At 45.9% G+C, this 17,345-nt stretch overlaps 1 protein-coding gene across 1 annotated transcript in view; it reads right to left on the bottom strand.

The window, feature by feature from the left end:
• The window catches only part of HS6ST2 (heparan sulfate 6-O-sulfotransferase 2), a 127,107-nt gene extending 109,772 nt beyond the window's left edge, over nt 1–17,335 (bottom strand). The window contains exon 1 of the mRNA XM_027645491.1: nt 16,741–17,335. Within this exon, the coding sequence (XP_027501292.1) occupies nt 16,741–17,252 (512 nt within the window). The 5' untranslated portion in view covers nt 17,253–17,335. The remainder of the gene's footprint in view (nt 1–16,740) is intronic.
• Nucleotides 17,336–17,345: the final 10 nt, after the last annotated feature.

Below are 17,345 nucleotides of genomic sequence, written 5' to 3'. Positions count from 1 at the left end.
CATGGAAGCATCACCCCTGCCAAGTCCAGAGCACACACGATGGGGAGTGTGCAGAGTTCAGCTCTGCAGCAGCCAGACCGGGCAGCACTGAAGATCAAGCCAAGATCAGACCTGGCAGCACCCCAGGGCACAGCATCTACTTTGACATTTTCAATACCCTGTGGATGCCTCCAGGAGCAAGCCATTGATGAGCTGCTGAAGGTACAACAGCCAGTACAATCTCCTTCCCAAGGTAGTTCAGACTCCCTGCAACCTTGCTGCTAACTCCCAGAAAATTCTGATTTCAACACAAAACTGAAGTCCTCTAATGTTACCTCTTCTAAAATCTTACCCTGTGCTCATGAATTAAAGTAACATTGTAAATCCAAGGGAATGAAAGGGTTACATGATCTGTGTGTTATACAGTCTTAAGCTCTTCAAATGTCTGGTCAGCTGTTAAGAGAGGAGGTCTGACCTGAATTAGCTAAAAATTCCTACACCTTTTAGAAAGCTTTACCAGTAAACTCACCTATCGATCAGAGCACTGACCCTTTCAAGCTTGCACAAACCTGGAATTTCAATATTTTCTCCAGGTATCAAGAAGAAACTCCAAACCAAGACCAAGCCTTAACAATCTCAAATAATGTTCTTTTTAAATATGCTATTAAATCATTGCTATTAAAATACTGACAACAAAGCACTTTCAGGTATCCTGTGGGCATCTCTAGCACCAGCCACTGCAGAAACAAATATGCCTGGAAAACAAAGACAACTGAGGAGCTTTGGAGTGCCCAACCTGCATGAGCTTATCCCTTAAGCCAAATTTTGTTCTGAGACTCTAAGATACACAAATTTAATGGGATTTACTTCATCCTCTAAATCTCAGGTTAATTTCATTTTGACAGCATTTCATTTTGACAATTTAAAACCCACGACAGACTGCTACGACAACCTTCAGATGAACTCACCCTCAACTCACAAGCTGAGAGCAAGGAAACACAAAGCCCTGCAGGTCATAAACCTCTGCTCAGCCAACAACACCCAGCAAGACGCAGGTAGCTCAATTCAGGGCAATAATTGTCACCTCAAGTTGGAGAAGGTGCAGCACACAACTCTCTCATTGGGTCGGACACAGAAACAGGCAGCCAACTGCAACAAGCAGGGCTTGTTCTCAGGGAAAATGTGGTGTTTCAAAAGCAAAACAGAGGCAACAGCTTCTGCTCACAGGCTGCGGTTAAAGCAGACGCGACTTGATTTTTAAACCCACACCTATATATAGTTACGGTAAGTGAAAATGTCTGTTGATACTTGTGTTATGCAAAAGTTACTCTAATTATTAATACAGCTCTACAGCCTACGGTGCCTTCTCCAAGGAACCTGCAGGAACATTTCCATCACCACTAACAGAAACACCAGCCTCGATCTCGAGGGGACCAGCTCTTTTCTGTCCGGGAGCAGGAGGGAGGCTGCCCCACAGCAGGAGCTGGAGCCCTGTACCCTGTGATGCTACAGGAAGGAGATGCGTGCTTGCAGCAGGAATGTCCTGCTCCAGCTCCATCAGTCTCTGTCTCCACCTGCACCTGCAGCAGGAGAGGAAATAAGCACATCAACCCACTGCTACCACCAATCTTCTGGACTTTAATTAAGTGGAAAGAAAAAGGCTAAAACTCTACAGGGAAAAGCTGCCTGTTGGTCTGCCTCTTAAACCGAGTCATTCCTCCAGCACCAGCCTGTCCCCTCCAAATTGCTTTTATATCTTGCTGTACAAAATGTCTTTTTGTTCTCTGGGAGGTTGGAGGAACATCTCATAGGAACGATGACCGGATTTTGCAATATGTGGTTTTGAAGGTTGGTGTTAAATTTGACACTGTAGCTCCAAAGTAATTGTGACTAACCACTAAATCAGCATGTGTAATGGATTCCTCTGAACATTTATAGCTAGCAGTTCCATTATGCTCTAATCTTGAAAACATCTAAACGACTTTCCGCAAAAATTAGAGTGGAACATAAATGTCTTGATAAAAACAAGATTCCAGAGATACTCCATTTAACCACAGTGACTTCTAAAACATAATGTCTAGTGCAATAACATCCATTAGAGCGCAGTCATTTGCTATTTGATTTTTAAACCCATGCTTCAAGACATCAATCTAGAGAGTGTCAAGGCTATGTGAAAGGTGAAACAATCAAAAACAAACCTCTGGGACAGTGTTGGGATCTGCAAGGAGGAGTGAGTGGTAACAAAGGAGCCGAGGAGCACCAAGAGGCTGCCTGGCAGCTGTGGAGGGAAGCTACCTCACCCTGCTGCCAAAGGGCAAGCTTGAAATCTCCCTGTGCTCCTGCATGCTCATCCCTGCACATTATTTGAATCAAAACCTTTCAGTCCACAGTAAAACACCACACTGTAAGAAGTGTCTGTCCTTGTTCAGCTTCATCCTCTTCCTAAATCCGTAATTTCCAAACTCTGAAAGTCTGGGGATAAAATAGCTCCTAAGGGAGAAGCACCATGTTAGAGATCCTGGCTGTCCTCTCTTGCCTAGAAAATGATGCCAGAAGGTCTTTATGCAATCAAAACCCACAATAAAAATAACAAAATAAGCTAAGATTACAAGAAGCAAAAGAGGGAAGCGTTACTGATTCATTCCATCTTCCTGGAAAAACCTGAACTGTGGTTAAGTGGAGGACAAGTTGAAATTTTCCATTAGTGGGGAAAAAAAAAAAAGCTTGTTTAAAGAGAGAAGGGAAAAAATCCCTCAGGTTAGTGTTCAAGTACAGCAACAATAAATTTTATCACAAAATCTCTGCTAGGCAGATACTCACCCTGCTCCCAGCCCAAGGAGCAGTGGAGCTTGCAAAAAGGCTGCTCTTGTTTAACACAAAAACCGTGTAAAAAATAAAAGCCAGCATGAGAATTCCAATCTTCAAGCAGTGAGGGAACAGACATCTTTTTGACATTGCTCCCAGCAAATTGTCCTCCAGTCTCCTTGCCTGGGGGACACCCACAGAGGGGGAGCAGGCAGTAAGGGAAGAGCTGGCTGGGCTGTGTGTGCACCAGGGGATGAGACTGCTGTGGGTGACCCCAAAGAGCTCGACGGCACTCGCAGCCTGGAGTGATCTCAGCTTACTCTGGGCCAGCGACACCGGCGTCAGTCTAGACCAGGGACTTAAAAACACTTCACCACTACACTTTCCTGAGTTGTACTGTGCACTCCTACACCACAACTAAGGATCAAAGCCAACTGATGCAATAAGCGACTGCAGCACATCCCAGCCCTGGTACCTGCATTAAAGTGAAGGCTTTTGCTTTTGTCCTTAACAGAAAGGGATGTTTCATCTCAGCTGCTCAAACAAGATGAAAAACAAATTGTAAAATGAAAGGATGTTGTCCACATGAGCTGAAAAGCCTGTGTTCTGCTCCCCACTTCCCCAAACATCCAAGATTGACTCCCACCAGCCAGCACACTGCAGATTTTAGGATCAGTTACACAAGCACAGGTCATGCCCTTGGGACACAATGTACTCTCCAGCATCTATAAATTCTACAATAACCTAAATCCAAAAGAAAGCACATCTCCCAAGTCCTGCAAGAGAGCCCCACAGAAATTTCCACAAGTACTAAAAGGCAATGACATCTAGCAGCCCAGAACTGCAATTCCTGCCTTTATATCGCATCCCAGATGCCTGCTTCCCTTTTCCATAGAAAATTAAGTCAGTCCTCTGCCACAACTGAAATGATAACTGCACTGTAAAAGATACAGCCCTAGGCAGGCAAGCCACCTGTAAATGCTCATGTGCCCAATGACTTCTACCGCACTCGTGTTAGAAGGGAGGAGGTGCGGTTCTCACCCCAAAGATATCCTCAAAAAGGAAACAGGTTCTAGGTAAGCTGAATATGCAGAGGTGAAAGTCATAGGAAAGCAGTTTGGTAACTGCCAAAAAAGAGCAACTTGCTTCACAGACTGTGTTAGCTTCTCTCAATGATCAAATTTCAGCCTGAGTATCTATCATCATGAGATGCCAGATGTCAGGTTTAACCAACCTAATCTCCATTATAAACAACTCCTACAAGTAACTAGAACTCCAGCATGTACTGAGACATACAAATATCCTTAAAAAGATCTTTTAATCACAAGAGTAAAGAGACCAGAATATCACTTATCTTGATAGACCATTATATAAGACATTAAGTATTTTTACTGTAAGGGAAAAAATAAAATATGATACTGCACTTCACACCCATAACTCTTCCATGAATACATAACTTTACTGCAGGAAGCAATTCACCTTCATGACTTCAGGTGATACATGAAGAAAAGCAGAAGCAAAAATGTCCTGAGAATTCCAGAAAAATAACATAACATGATGGTAAAAGCAAAACCAACCCTTTAGACAAGAAACAAGAGAGCCTTAAATTCCGTAAAAAAAGCCTATAATTGCAGTTCCTAAGTACAGTTAATTTGCAACATTTAATAAACAAGTTGCCGTCAGCCTTAAACCTCAATTTCCAGACTCAGCTGTACCTGGGAGAGCAGCAGGATGGGCTGAGCACACAATCAAATCCTCCAGCACGACTGCTGAGCCACCACGGCCAAGCCAGAGAATCTGCTTATATATTTTACAAATAACCGGATCCTTCCCTAATCCAGGCTCTGAGAAATTTTTATCTCACCATGAGCTCAGCTATTCTTAAGTCCTTTCTGTGTTTTTTTCTTCATGCTGCCTGATACACTGACCAATTTTATAAAAGGGATTGGCTGACGGGAGGTCCGGATTCAGGTCAAACGGAGCCAGCCTTTTTGGTGTGCTCTTCCAGATGCTGGTGGAAAAGAGGCCTAAAACTCCCCTTTTCCCCTACACCCTCAAATCAAACATGCCCAGGAAAGGCATCTCTTCCTGCAGAGGCCTAGTGGTTACACAAAGTCTGAAAAAGCTGCTACTTCTGGTCCTTCAGGTCCTAATCCAAAACTGATACACCAGCCAAGATGGACATCATCACGTGGACACATCAACTTATCCAAGCTGCTCCCTAGGTCTTTGGGTCCTGAAGAAGGGAATCTCAACTTTCACTTGTCTCAGCAAGTCTCTAGACCCTGCACCCTCCACTTATCTTGGTGCACACACAGCTACAGCACTGGCCAGTTCCAAGAAAAGGAGAATTACAGCAGAACAAAGCTGGCATCCCAAACAAGAGCAAAGACACATGGAATCCCAAGTCTGCAGAGCACAAAATTTGACTATCCCAGGGTAACAAAAGGTGCTCACGCCATTATTGACCCCTATTCTGCAAAGCACTAAGCAATACATATAAACACTAAGTCTATGCTTAAGCAATATATTTAAGTACTTTTGTTCACACAACAGAGTTCTGGCTTGACAAGACAGAGTTTGCGTGCCTCTTAAACCTAGTGATGCACAACCTCCTTCTGATCCCTTCTCCAAAAATACCAGCACTGTTCTGTTACATGCCTTCAGTTAAAGGTCCTAATAAATAAATTTAAAAATACTTAGGGTACATTTTTTCAAAAGCTGTATTGTACCAAACCCCAGGCCCAACACACTCAGCCATGCTTGCAAACAAGGATAATTACTCACACACTTTTGTCCTTGCAAGCAACAAAAGAACTCAGTAATTCCAAAACACAAGGCAGTGCCCGCACATTTCCTGTGCAACATTTTCTGTTGACTGTATTTCTAGAAAAATTGCAATTTCTTCTTGCATGTGGTAGCATGTTAAATATGCCACAAAACACTGGGTGATAAAGAAGCTTGCAGAACTGTTACCCAGTCAAAACTCATCCCTAGCCATTGCCCTCTTGTTCCACTGTTCTGCATCATTGCTAGCAAGCTGCAATCTCCAAACTCCAGCAGGTATTATCAGCACTACCCCATAAATCTAACTCAGTGAGGAGGTTGTCTCTATCCATAAAATTCTGAGAGTGCTCACATTCCAACCTAGAATACTGCTGACATTCAAAACACAACTAGCAGCATGGAAAGTGAGCCAGTTGAAGGCTGGCTCATCTCAGGAGAAGCAGCTGCAGGTGCAACTACTCTTTTCATTTGTTTTCTACCTCTCCTCTGGAAATGGGATGAAAAAAGGCATTTATAACTCTACTTTGCAAAATGCATCAGTTATGTTCAAGAACACAGGCTCACCTGGGGTCTATCTGACCTGTTTCAGAAACAGGAGTGGTTTAAATGGCTATACAGGATAGTTTTACAAACAAATAATAGTGTTTAAGAGATATAAGGAACTGAAGCTTCTCTTAGGGCTCTGCTACCACTGTGCCTTCTGATGCTCTTGTCCCCTCCACATTGAGCAGCTGCAGCCTTAACAGGCACCCACTGCAACCAGACAAAGCAACAGCTTAAAGCACAGCAGCAGTGTTTCATTCCTACTGACTTTGGTCAGGACATCTGGTGTCAGATACCCAAAGTCTCCTAGTCAGGAGGGCAGGTCCCAGCTTTTCTCACTACACCCTTCTATGAGCCAGAGCACCAGGCTCACAGACACACCTTTAGGGCTTGCTTAGACCATACTTTATGACAACTGTACCAGGCTTTGGATCTTCCCAAGTTGTTCCTTCCAAAGGGTAAGGTCATACACTGCTTTGGATGTGAAAAAGGGTGAACATTGGATCGTGCAACAGCTCTGGCCTGGAAGCACTGAGCAGTGTGACCGCACACCAGTAGCTACATGGTTTGAAAGGTTTCCTCTTCCCTTCCCAGGAAGGGAACAAACACCACAGCCCCCACAGGACACCAGCATGTGGCAGTGTACACGGCAGGCTGGAGTCACCTGTCAGCACAGCACATTGGGTTGATATTTAAACACTACAGCTTCCCAAAATTCAAACTAAACACTTAGAAATATTTCCAGTGCCTCTACCTAGGACTAGTCACACGCAGGCAGCAGAGCTACTACATGCAGTCAGGCCAGGAAATCCAACATCCTTTATGCTACATACACAGGGAAAGACATCCTCATGCAAATAGCTGAATTACATAGACAAGGCAGTGGCCGAGATGAGATGACAGGCATGGTGTAAAGTCCTGGCTTCTCAAATCCCACTTGCATGTTTATCTACCACTTTTCTCTCACACAGATCAGAGTCAAGCACACAGACCCCAGCAGCAGCCTGCCACTTGAAAGACAAAAAAATTACCTTTATAGCTGGATTTATTTGAAAGCAAAAACTCTACTCCACATTTAATTGACCTAAAGATTTAAAGTTATTGGAAATCACCGAAATAAAAAAAAACAACATATACAAGTTTTGGCTAAAGATAAACAGTTAGGAAAAGAGAAAATGTAATGGGGAGACCATGCCAACACAGGCTTCTCTTAATTAAAGACTGACATGCAGCACGCAAAAATTAAAGGAGTTAAAGATTAATTTATGCCGTTTATGTTTTTGCAAGTCACTCAGCTATCATCAGGCAGGCGCATCCTGTTGTGTCTGACATTTCCTTGAGCGCTTTTGTCTTCTCCCTTCCCCGTGTGCTACCACTGTACTGATTAGATCCAACTTCCCCACAGAAACACAAACAGCTCTGTGAAAGGCAGAAGCTATGCAGACATCTTCCTCACTTTCTATAGTTGGTGGAATCAGTTCCAGAAGGAACAAAACCCGCCGCTCTCCTGGGAGCGTTGCACGGACAGATACCTCCTCCCACCTCCAGCCCCAGTTAAATCCTACATGGGAGGACAACCCCTGCAGCATCCTCACTATCAAGAGGAGTTAACTGCTGGCAAAAAATAGGAGAAAGTTAGTACCTGGCAGGATTTGCTCAAGCACGATACAAGCACATTTCCAATAACTTCCTCTGGACCCGCAACAAAAAAAAACTTGCAACCTCAGAACGGCTTGGGATCACTCCAGGGAATAACTTTCCCACAGGCAAAAGGAAATGCTCTCTCCTCAGTTACCCTGAAAAAGCAACTTTCAAAAGCAGCTTCTCCGGCTCTGACCAAGGAAACATTGTTTTGCTTAACAGGGGGTTAAAACTGTTGCCTTGCTCTGAACCCAAGGAAGGCTGGAGAAAATGATCAGTGGCAGACTGTGCTTTAGTCACTTGATTTGGGCATTTGCTGAAGGATCCCACAGTTCAAAGAGCAGTCTGAATGAGCAGACTCCCACTGCTGGGAGCCTTGCAATGTTTTAACTTAGCCAATACAAAATGGAGCAAAGGCAGAATTGATCTTCCAGCTACTTGGACCTCTAAGAGCATCAAAACTTCATAGTCCTTTTGATTATGGGAAATTAGGAGCACTTGCTACAAGTATCTCATGAAAGGCATACTCTTCTTCATGCCTTTATGGAGATGTGCAAAATCATTTATGCTGCAAGATTATCTCCCTCGTAGCTGCATATATTTAGTTACATCAAAAGTTTGGCTCCCTCAGAGTTGGATAAGCAGCTGCGAACCAAGAAGTAACATGATTTGAGTCTCAACCCTAATGGATCTTATGACTTATAGGCCTCTAAAGACTAATGATTTTCTTCAAGACCAAATAAATGGAGATTTCACTCAAAGCTGTATATAATAGCTTAAATGGATTCTGTCTTTAAAAGCATGAACAGCTGAGAAGGATGGCTAGATTCACAGAAAAAGAAAACAGGCTGGTCCTAATTGCTACTCATTCAAAAACATTATCTTGTTACATGCATATATACACTATCCACCCAGAGATATGGGAGTGGATGCAAAAGGCTACAGTGAGTTAAGTGTTTACCACTAGACTTTCTATTTCAACAACAACGGCCCCACTGATGTTAAACAGAGGTCCCACCCAATGAAAACATACTGAACCAGTTATACATTCGCTGTTTACATCAACACTATGAACTTGAACACAAAAGAATAGATTGCTTTGGCTTTTTAGTCTCACATTAGCAAATGCAATTATCTTTTATTAATTTTACAGAGTGTTCACAGTGGAAATTAAATCATTTCTTCATGTCTAAGAAAAACTTTACTGTTTTAATTATTCATAAATACCAAAGTCTCCTACTTATTACTCATCACCAATGTGATTTGTTTCAATAACGCCTGAATAATTTGGTGCTACCCTATTAGTCCCAGAACACAATGTACAATTGCCAGCATCAGCAAGTAAATCATAAACAATAATCCATGCTTGCTCTTCAGTGCCAGCTGCCAAGGAAGAAGAGGAGGATGAAGGCAGGAATGACACTTCCTCCCCACCCCAGTCACTGTGCTGCCTTCATCCTCCCACAGAAAAACACTATCCTACATCTCCTGTCCTGGTCGGCTTTGCTTCCATCCAAGATGCTGCAAACTCAGACAGGCACTGCTCAGGCAAGCATTCCATCCCCAAACTGGGAACTAGCAACCAGGCTCCCAAGGGAGGGAGGCAGTGGCTGGGGATGCTCCATCGCTTCGCTTCCCTGCAGATTTACATCCGGGCAGGCAGCTGTCCAGCAATGGGAATTAACTGATTGAGAAGGGAAGGGGAAATTAATCCTCACAAGTATGTAAGGAGCCTACATGGGTAATTCGAGAAAAGGCTGAGTCTTGGCCACAGTAATCCCTGCAGAGTGAAACAAAGCCCAGGCGCCATTTCTGCAGCAAAGTGGTTAAATAAGGAATTACCCGGAGTTTTGCGTCCTGGCTGCCGACTGCTTGGCAGATTGAGTCTTACGGGAGGGGAAGAGAGGGCTGGGAAGTTACTACAGCTGAATCTGCTCTAGTTACAGATTTTTGTACTGTTTCTTCTGTCATTTAAAAGAAACCCAAACTGACCTTATCACAAAAATCTCTTCAAGTTACACAAAAGTACAAATACATACACATATTTTTCCATAGTAAAGTCAAGAAAACATCAGTACCTTTGACACAATTCTCTCCTCCTTACATTAAACCAGTGCTCACAGGGGCAGACAGTCCCTGCCAGGTCCCAGGTGGGTTCCATCCAGCCCAGCAGTCCTGCCCTTGGCACAGCTCCCAGAGACATCCTGAAACCCGCCACACTTACCCAAAACCCATGTCTTCTCAAAAAGATCCATTCCCACTTCCCATTTTCAGCCACATATTAATTATTTTTGCTTTCTGGCAAGTTACGTGAGCTAATTTTGGGCTGATGCTGTACAGAAATGCTGCCTTTATTATTATGGTTGTGGAGAAAGTAAATTAATGCAAAGGATTGCACACAGAGGCCTAATCCATTTGAGGTAAATCAATGCATTGCACATTTAAATTGCTCTGCTTTCCTTCAGAAAAGTACATTCAAGTGATTCATTAGGCACTGAACTGTTCACAGAAACAGACCAATTCTCTTAGGCATGCCAGTGCATCTCTGCTAGTTAAATTTAAAAAGCAATCAAATCTACTAATAAGTCCTTTTTGCCGACATTTACATCAGTAGAGAACATGATTCCTGACAATTCAGATTAAATAAATGAGGCACAAATTAATCTCAGTTAATATGCCTCAGAACCGACCCTCAACTTGTTAAACTTAAAATCTGTCTTTTAATAAAAATAACTTATTGGTGATACCTGACTTCCAAGTGTCTTTGATAACCTTTACTAAAGGTTATAAAGTTATCAAGAGGGATCACAAGGCACAATCTGTGTCTATTTTAATACAGTCCAAGCATGTATTTATAGTTTAGTTTAAATATTTACAAATGCCAAAAGAAAAGTTAGCAGAAAGGCACCTTTTCAATAAAAAGTAATTGTGTCTTAGTATAACAGTACCATGCCACAGTGTTCAAATTCCCACTCTCTCCTTTAGGGAGGACCAACTCAGATAACATATGGAATAAACAATTCAAGGAATAATGCCTGTGCCTCATATCTTGCTCTACTGCAATCACTGGGATTTATTTTTGCAACAATTAATGACTTCTCTCTACCCACAAAAAAAATTTAAGGTAAAAGGCAGTAGGAAACATATACTTCTAAATAACTAAAAGTCAATTTGCACTTTATTAAAGATTTAGAGGAGAGTTGAAGAGACCTAATATGGAAAATGATTTTTTAATCCCTTTAAGAAGTCCACCACTTTATCTGCAAAACCAGCAATACCAATTTAGAGAGCTTTACAAGTACTATAGTCCAAACTTAAAAAAACCCATGAACTTTCGTTTATAACCAAACCTTTCAAGGTCAGGCCCTGTAATGGGATTAGGTCAAGGAAACACTTGTACTTATGAAAATAATCCCCTGCCCTTCCCCTCAAAGCCCCTTTTTTACTCTAGAGGCTGGCCCACTGCTCCCAGAGCCCCAAAACCAGAGCCAGCTTTCAGACCACCAGGTGCCAGGAGGGGAATTTCAGCTGCTGCAGGTGCACATTTGTGGGTGGTGAGGCAATATTCACTGCACATCTCATCCTGCAGCCGCAGCAGCCACCACACAAAAACGAGCAGGGTCATTAGGAAATCTCACTGATAAATGAAGCAGCTCAGAGTCGCTCAGGCCTGGCGGCATCTCTGCAAACACTCCATTTTGGTTGGGTTGTTGGGTTTTTTTGGCTTTATAATTGTTGCAGAGTTTCTCTCCAGGAGTTTCAGTGATGCATATTTCAAGGGCAGGCAGGCAGGCACCCTCTTGGTGCTCTGGCCAGGACCCAAATTACAGCAGGCCACCCCATCTGCTCACTCACAGCCTCCAGCTCAGCCAGGCTGGTCCCCTTTCTCCCCAGGTAGTTCCCCCCCAGCCAGGCTTCACCCCGCAAAGTGGGGGGAATCCATTCTTGGAAATGGTGTCTGCTCCACCAGCTCCAGAGGTTTTAAATTGTCCACCTCTTGCCAAAGCTTACCTTATCCACCCCAAGTCTTGGGGCACTCTACAGCACCTTTCCTGCCTACAAGGGGTTTAGTGATAATTCATGGGGCTTAACTATTCCCCAAATTCCACCACTACAGGTGAAACAATGGAGCTCATCCACTTGCACAGCTATATATCACCTTTGCAATAAGGAGGACCACACTCAACAGCTGCTAAGAGCTAAACCCCACAAGTGATTTTTCTCTCCCTGGCAGCGTTATGTGACAGCTTTCCCTCTGTGCACCAAAGCAGCTTACTGGGAAAACCCAGGCACAGGTCCCAGCCTGCTCCAGGATGATCCACGCTCACTCCAAGGATGGTGGCAAGACTTGCTGCAGCAAATCTGCCTTCTTCTTGGGGCTCTGGCTGGCAAGGAGTCAGGCACACTGGGGTGGATGTGGTGGGTTGATCTCGGCTGGAAACCAGGTGACCCCAAGCCACTCTATCGCTCCTCTCCTCAGCAGAACACAGCAGGGAGAAAATTGACCCAATCGTGGGTCAAGATAAAGGCAGTTTAAGAAAGCAAAAGCACAGACCACTCATAGAAATGAAGGAAAACTAAAGATTCATTCTCTAACACTGGTGTGTTATCAACACTTTTCTAGTTACCAACAGAACAGCACTGCAAGGGCTGCTGTGGGGAAAACTGACCCCATCTCAGTCAGACCCAGTACCACAAACCTCAGAGTAGATGAGATTCGCAGACACAAATCCCACCACACTTCCAAGAGCTTGAGGATTAATCTGCTCAGTCAACAGAGACACACACAGTAAACACTTCCAGTTTGCTGGGAAATGTTTTAATGCACCTTCTTTTAGGTTTTCATGAGACTCAACTTGGAAGTGTTTAACTAACATGCAGGGACAAGACAAGAATGCCCATGTATCTCCAGCGGCTTCTGCCCTACATCACAACAACCTAGTGCCAGCATCAGGCCTCCCAAAAGCCAGCAGGCACCATCCCTGGTCCTGGTCCAACAGGCTTGTACCAGCAGCATGAAGTTTCTCCCAATCTCAGACTTTCTGGCTCCAGAGGAAGTTCTGCAAGCTTGTTCTCCTCTCGAGAACATCTCTTTCCTCTAACGCTAGCCAGGAGGAACAGGAACACCAAATACAGCCTCACCTTTACCCATAAGCACTTCTCTCACCCAACGAGGCTATGAAGTCATGACACCCCTTAAGAATGTCAGTATCTGTATTTACTCCCATGTCTCGTTACATTTTCCTGTCTAACATCAAGTCCTTTTGTTTCTTGCAATGGTGCCACTGGATTTACTGCTATAGACAACTTCAGTAGATACTTCCCATAATAATTAGCCAGAGCTGAGAGAAATCTCAGTTCTGTGATGCTCTAATGCACAGTTACTTTGGATGCTGCCTCCATTCAGTGTGCCAAAAGCTTTGAGTCTTCCACAATCAATCAAGTGACCCAAGTCAGTCACTCACGACTAGGAAAAGGCACATTTCTCCTTTCTCACCACTGATGCCAAGAAGTTGAGACAATCCCCTCCTTTCTGCCACCACCATCAGCCCATTCCATCAACCTCCCAAGCAGCAAATCCAAAGCACTGAAAGCACCAACTGTGCCTGCACCTTCCCCCTTCCCTCTCCTGCAATTTCTGGATGCCACAGTGGTGAGCACGGCTGGTGGAGCAGGAGACAAGCAGGAACTGGGGCACACAGAATATGCACCCTGGTGGGACCCAAGAAGGAAAAACCAAAAATCCCTCTCCCCACCCAGAGAACCATGTTCCTCTAGGGGAATGAAGAGCCAAAGGAGGCAAGGGAGCTCTGTTTATCTGCTTACTACTTATTGAGGATCACAGACGACCACTACGAAAGAAAGTTAGTTTTGGGAACCTATATGCTCACAGACAGGAAAGCACCATTGTGTTAAATTCAGAACAAAACATATCACAACAGCCACCCTGAGTATTTCTACCGCTTCAAGAATTTGCCCTCCAAACCTGCAACTCCCAAAGAAAACAGAGGCAGACTGCTGATGGAATTAAGAGCAGAGACTGGAAGATGACTGCTGCAGGCAGCAAGGTTCTCCATGGGCACACCCTCCAGGCTGATCCCACCACAGCAATGCTCTGTACCTGGTGCTGAGCATTACAAGGTCCAGGATGGGGTTTTCTTCAGACTAGCAAAGACTCAATTTTTAAACAAAAGGCCATTAAAAAACAGCCCAGGTAACCAGCAATCTGACAAATAGATTCTTCATGCCTGAAAAGACAAACATCTGTGCAAAGTAATCACACAGAGACGCAAGCTAAAAAGTTTTCCAGTCTCATTTGGCTATTCCCAAACAAACTACACAGCCCCAAGACAGTAACTAGGGATTGCATTACGCAGATGCCAAGCAGTTCAAACGACTCATAAAAGGTCTCACTTTTTAACCATCTTAACTATAAATGCAGGAATTCCCACCCTTGTCAAGTCAAGCTTCACTTGAGGAAGTCATCCTCTGCTCCTGACCAAATCCTGCTCCCTGTCCTGACAATGCTCCCCAAATGGGCCTTGTACTCCTCCAAGGTGCTCCCCCTTCCCGCAGGATTTGCACACCAGGACTGTGACATTCCTTCCCTTCCCACCAGCACCTATGACCCAGGATGGTCAGGCCTCCCCACCAAAAAAACCTCAGGACAGGAATAGCCAGGCTGGCCTCGCTCCGAGCCAGAAAGGCTCCCCTGCTCAGACACCTTCATCCCACATCTACTGCTGCTCTGAAAGCAGCTTTTATCTGCCCAGAAAGGGCTTATATTTGCGTCTGTTACAGGCACTAGGAAGAAGTACCAATTAACTAGTTGTCAGCTGAATGCTGCTAAATCAAGAACACAAAATAAAATTAAAGACAACGTATTAAAATGGGCAGGAAGACTTGAAAGGACTGTTGTTCATTTAAGAACTTCTCTTCAACATTTAGAAGTTGCAGTCCAAATAATTGCTTGTCAAGAAAATTTTTTTGGAGAATAACTGGAGCTATTCAGCAAGCTGTGTAGTTAGGTTATTAAAAATATAATACCACCTTGAAGCCTTTCAGAGAGTAGACCCCTATATAACACAAAATCATCACAGCTCCATTTTCCTCCCTCTCTCCTGGCTTCAATCCCAAGTCACAAGTTCTAGGGACCTCTAAGAAGCTGGCTGTGACAACATACATTGTTTGCTGGACAAGGAATCATCACTCAACTCCTGAGCAGGTACGTGCCCTGCTTCCATTCCAACTCAGAAAAGCATGTTTGGTATCCAACAGGAGAAAAGCCATACAAAGCCCAAACCTACAGACAAAACCCCAGCTTTCCAAGCCTGGCATTCCCTTCTGCCTCAGGTGGTGAGTTCAGCACAAGGAGTCTCCTGTTTTTCTAGAGGGCACAGCTAAGCCCAAGCACAGAGAGTCCTGTCTCTGGGGAAGGAAGGGAATCCCTGCCCCACAGCTGTAGCTCTGCAGGCCAGGCCCATCTCTGGGGGAAGAGAAACATAGATCACTGGAAACTGTACAGAAAAACAGAGCACATGTTTTGCAATTTCCATTTCTGCTGACAAACAACATATTTACAGGACAGGTAAAATAAACTACATAGCCTGTAAGGCTAAGCAGCCTGAAACAAGGAAGCTAAGAGACCCAGAGGAAAGGAATTGGTTCCTGATGTTTGCAAATGGGATGTCACAAAAATGAGACAATTAAAATTAAAAGCAGTAAGGAAGACAAAAGAGCAGGAATCACAATAGTCAAGTCTGATAAAGAGCTGCTCCTTGGGTACAGGACGATAATGACGCTAAACATTTTTCTACTAGATGGCAGTGTAGTGTCACACTATATAAAAGGAATTCTAGAAAGAAATTGCTTTGTATTTCAAGTAAATCTGTGCTTAGACTTGACTTCAGAGAGCATGATATATAACAGCAGCCTCTTTGTAAGGGGACCTGCCATTAGTCTCACAGTGCAATAGGAGTGATACTCTAGTTTCTAATTTCCCAGCAAAAGAACATGAAAAGACACTAAAACCCTGAGCAGTTCTGCTACACGGTACAGCTGCGTGCAAAGCCACGGATAAGCTACTGAGGCTGTTACAACTGAAGGTAGGCTGTGATCAAACAGCTCCGGGAATGGAGGAAGCAGGTCCTCGCTGCTCAGGGGAAGAAGCCAGCTGGGCTTTTGAAAGGTAGGGGCAGCACTTAGGCAATCCCCTGGCTATGGTCAGGGGAGGTTGGCAACTTTGGCAACAAAGAAAGGTGCAAGGATGAAGAGAGTTGTGCCACTAAAATTCAAAACGCAAACACAAAATAATCAAGGTTAGGGCTGAAGGACAACGCAAATATTTGCAGGTAACAGCCATAACAGTAACCTTTACTTTGCAAAGCCACCATTCTCATAAGCCAAACTTCAGATGCAAGAAGATACTGTGTCTTACCAACACTCCCAAAACCAACACTAATTCCTGGCGTACGCAGGAGCTTACAGGAGCTCAGTACACTCAGGTGATCTGCCAGAGATGGAAAAGCTCCGGGGGAAGCTCGCAGGCTTCCGGAGCACCCTCGCTCCTGCAAGAGCTGCTCCGGGGGTCTCTGAGCCGTGGGGCTGCCAGGCCCGTTCCTTTGTCACTGCGTTCGTACCCCCCGGGCTGCCCCCACCAGCGGCCACCACCGCGACAGCCAGCGGGACATCCCTTACATCACCGCGCTGGCGGCGGCGCGGGGCAGGTTTCGTCCGCTCTGCAGAGCTCGGGGTTCGCTGCGCCCGCCGCGGTGGCCCCGGGCCGGTGTGGCTCCCGGAGCCTTCGCTGCACCCCCGCCGTGCATCCCGCTCCGTGCCGAGGTGCTCGGGACCCACCGGGTTCCCCCGTCCCTCCTCCCGCCGCCACCGCCGCAGCATCCCCGCCACGGCTGCGCCCCGCAGCTCCATCGCCCGTCCCGAGGAGGGACCGGGGTGCGCGGGGAGCCCACCGGGGCACGGCCTCACCTGGAGGGTCGGAGCCGCACCTCCTTCTTGCTGTCCACCACGGAGGGCACGCAGTTGGTGAGCTCGGTCCAGTCGGCGTGCAGCCCGCAGCTCCAGCCGGTGGAGAAGCGGGAGAAGAGCCAGGTCTCCCGCTTGCCGGGCCGGTGGCAGGTGCACTTCTTCTGCCCGGCGCGGCACTCGCAGGGCTGCTCCAGCTGGATGTTGCGGACCAGGTGCCGCCCGAAGGTGGTTCCGCCCGTCTTCTGGATGTGCAGGAACACGATCAGGTCGTCCCCCTTGATGTTGAAGTCCACCCGCCGCAGCAAGTCGTCGGCGGAGAAATTGAAGCGGGGAACGAAACGCGCCGGCGTCTCGTCCTCCGCCCGGTACGGGTCGGCGGCGGCGGCGGGGCTCAGGGCGCGGAGCCGCAGGAGCTGGCACTCGGTGCCCGGGCAGACGTACTGCAGCACGATCACGGCGAAGAGGAAGAGCATCACCAGCGCCAGCAGCACCTTGTGGGACCGGTCCTCCATCGTCGCCGGGAGCGCCGCGCATCGCCGCCGCCGCCCCGCTCAGAGCCGCCGCCGCCGCAGCCGCCGCCGCCCCCGCGGGGGGACCCGCGCGGC

The sequence above is a fragment of the Corapipo altera genome, unplaced genomic scaffold (genome assembly GCF_003945725.1).
Source record: "Corapipo altera isolate COAL_440 unplaced genomic scaffold, ASM394572v1 65, whole genome shotgun sequence".
In the NCBI taxonomy this organism is placed as follows: Eukaryota; Metazoa; Chordata; class Aves; order Passeriformes; family Pipridae; genus Corapipo; species Corapipo altera.
This window is presented reverse-complemented; position numbering and strand designations above follow the sequence as displayed.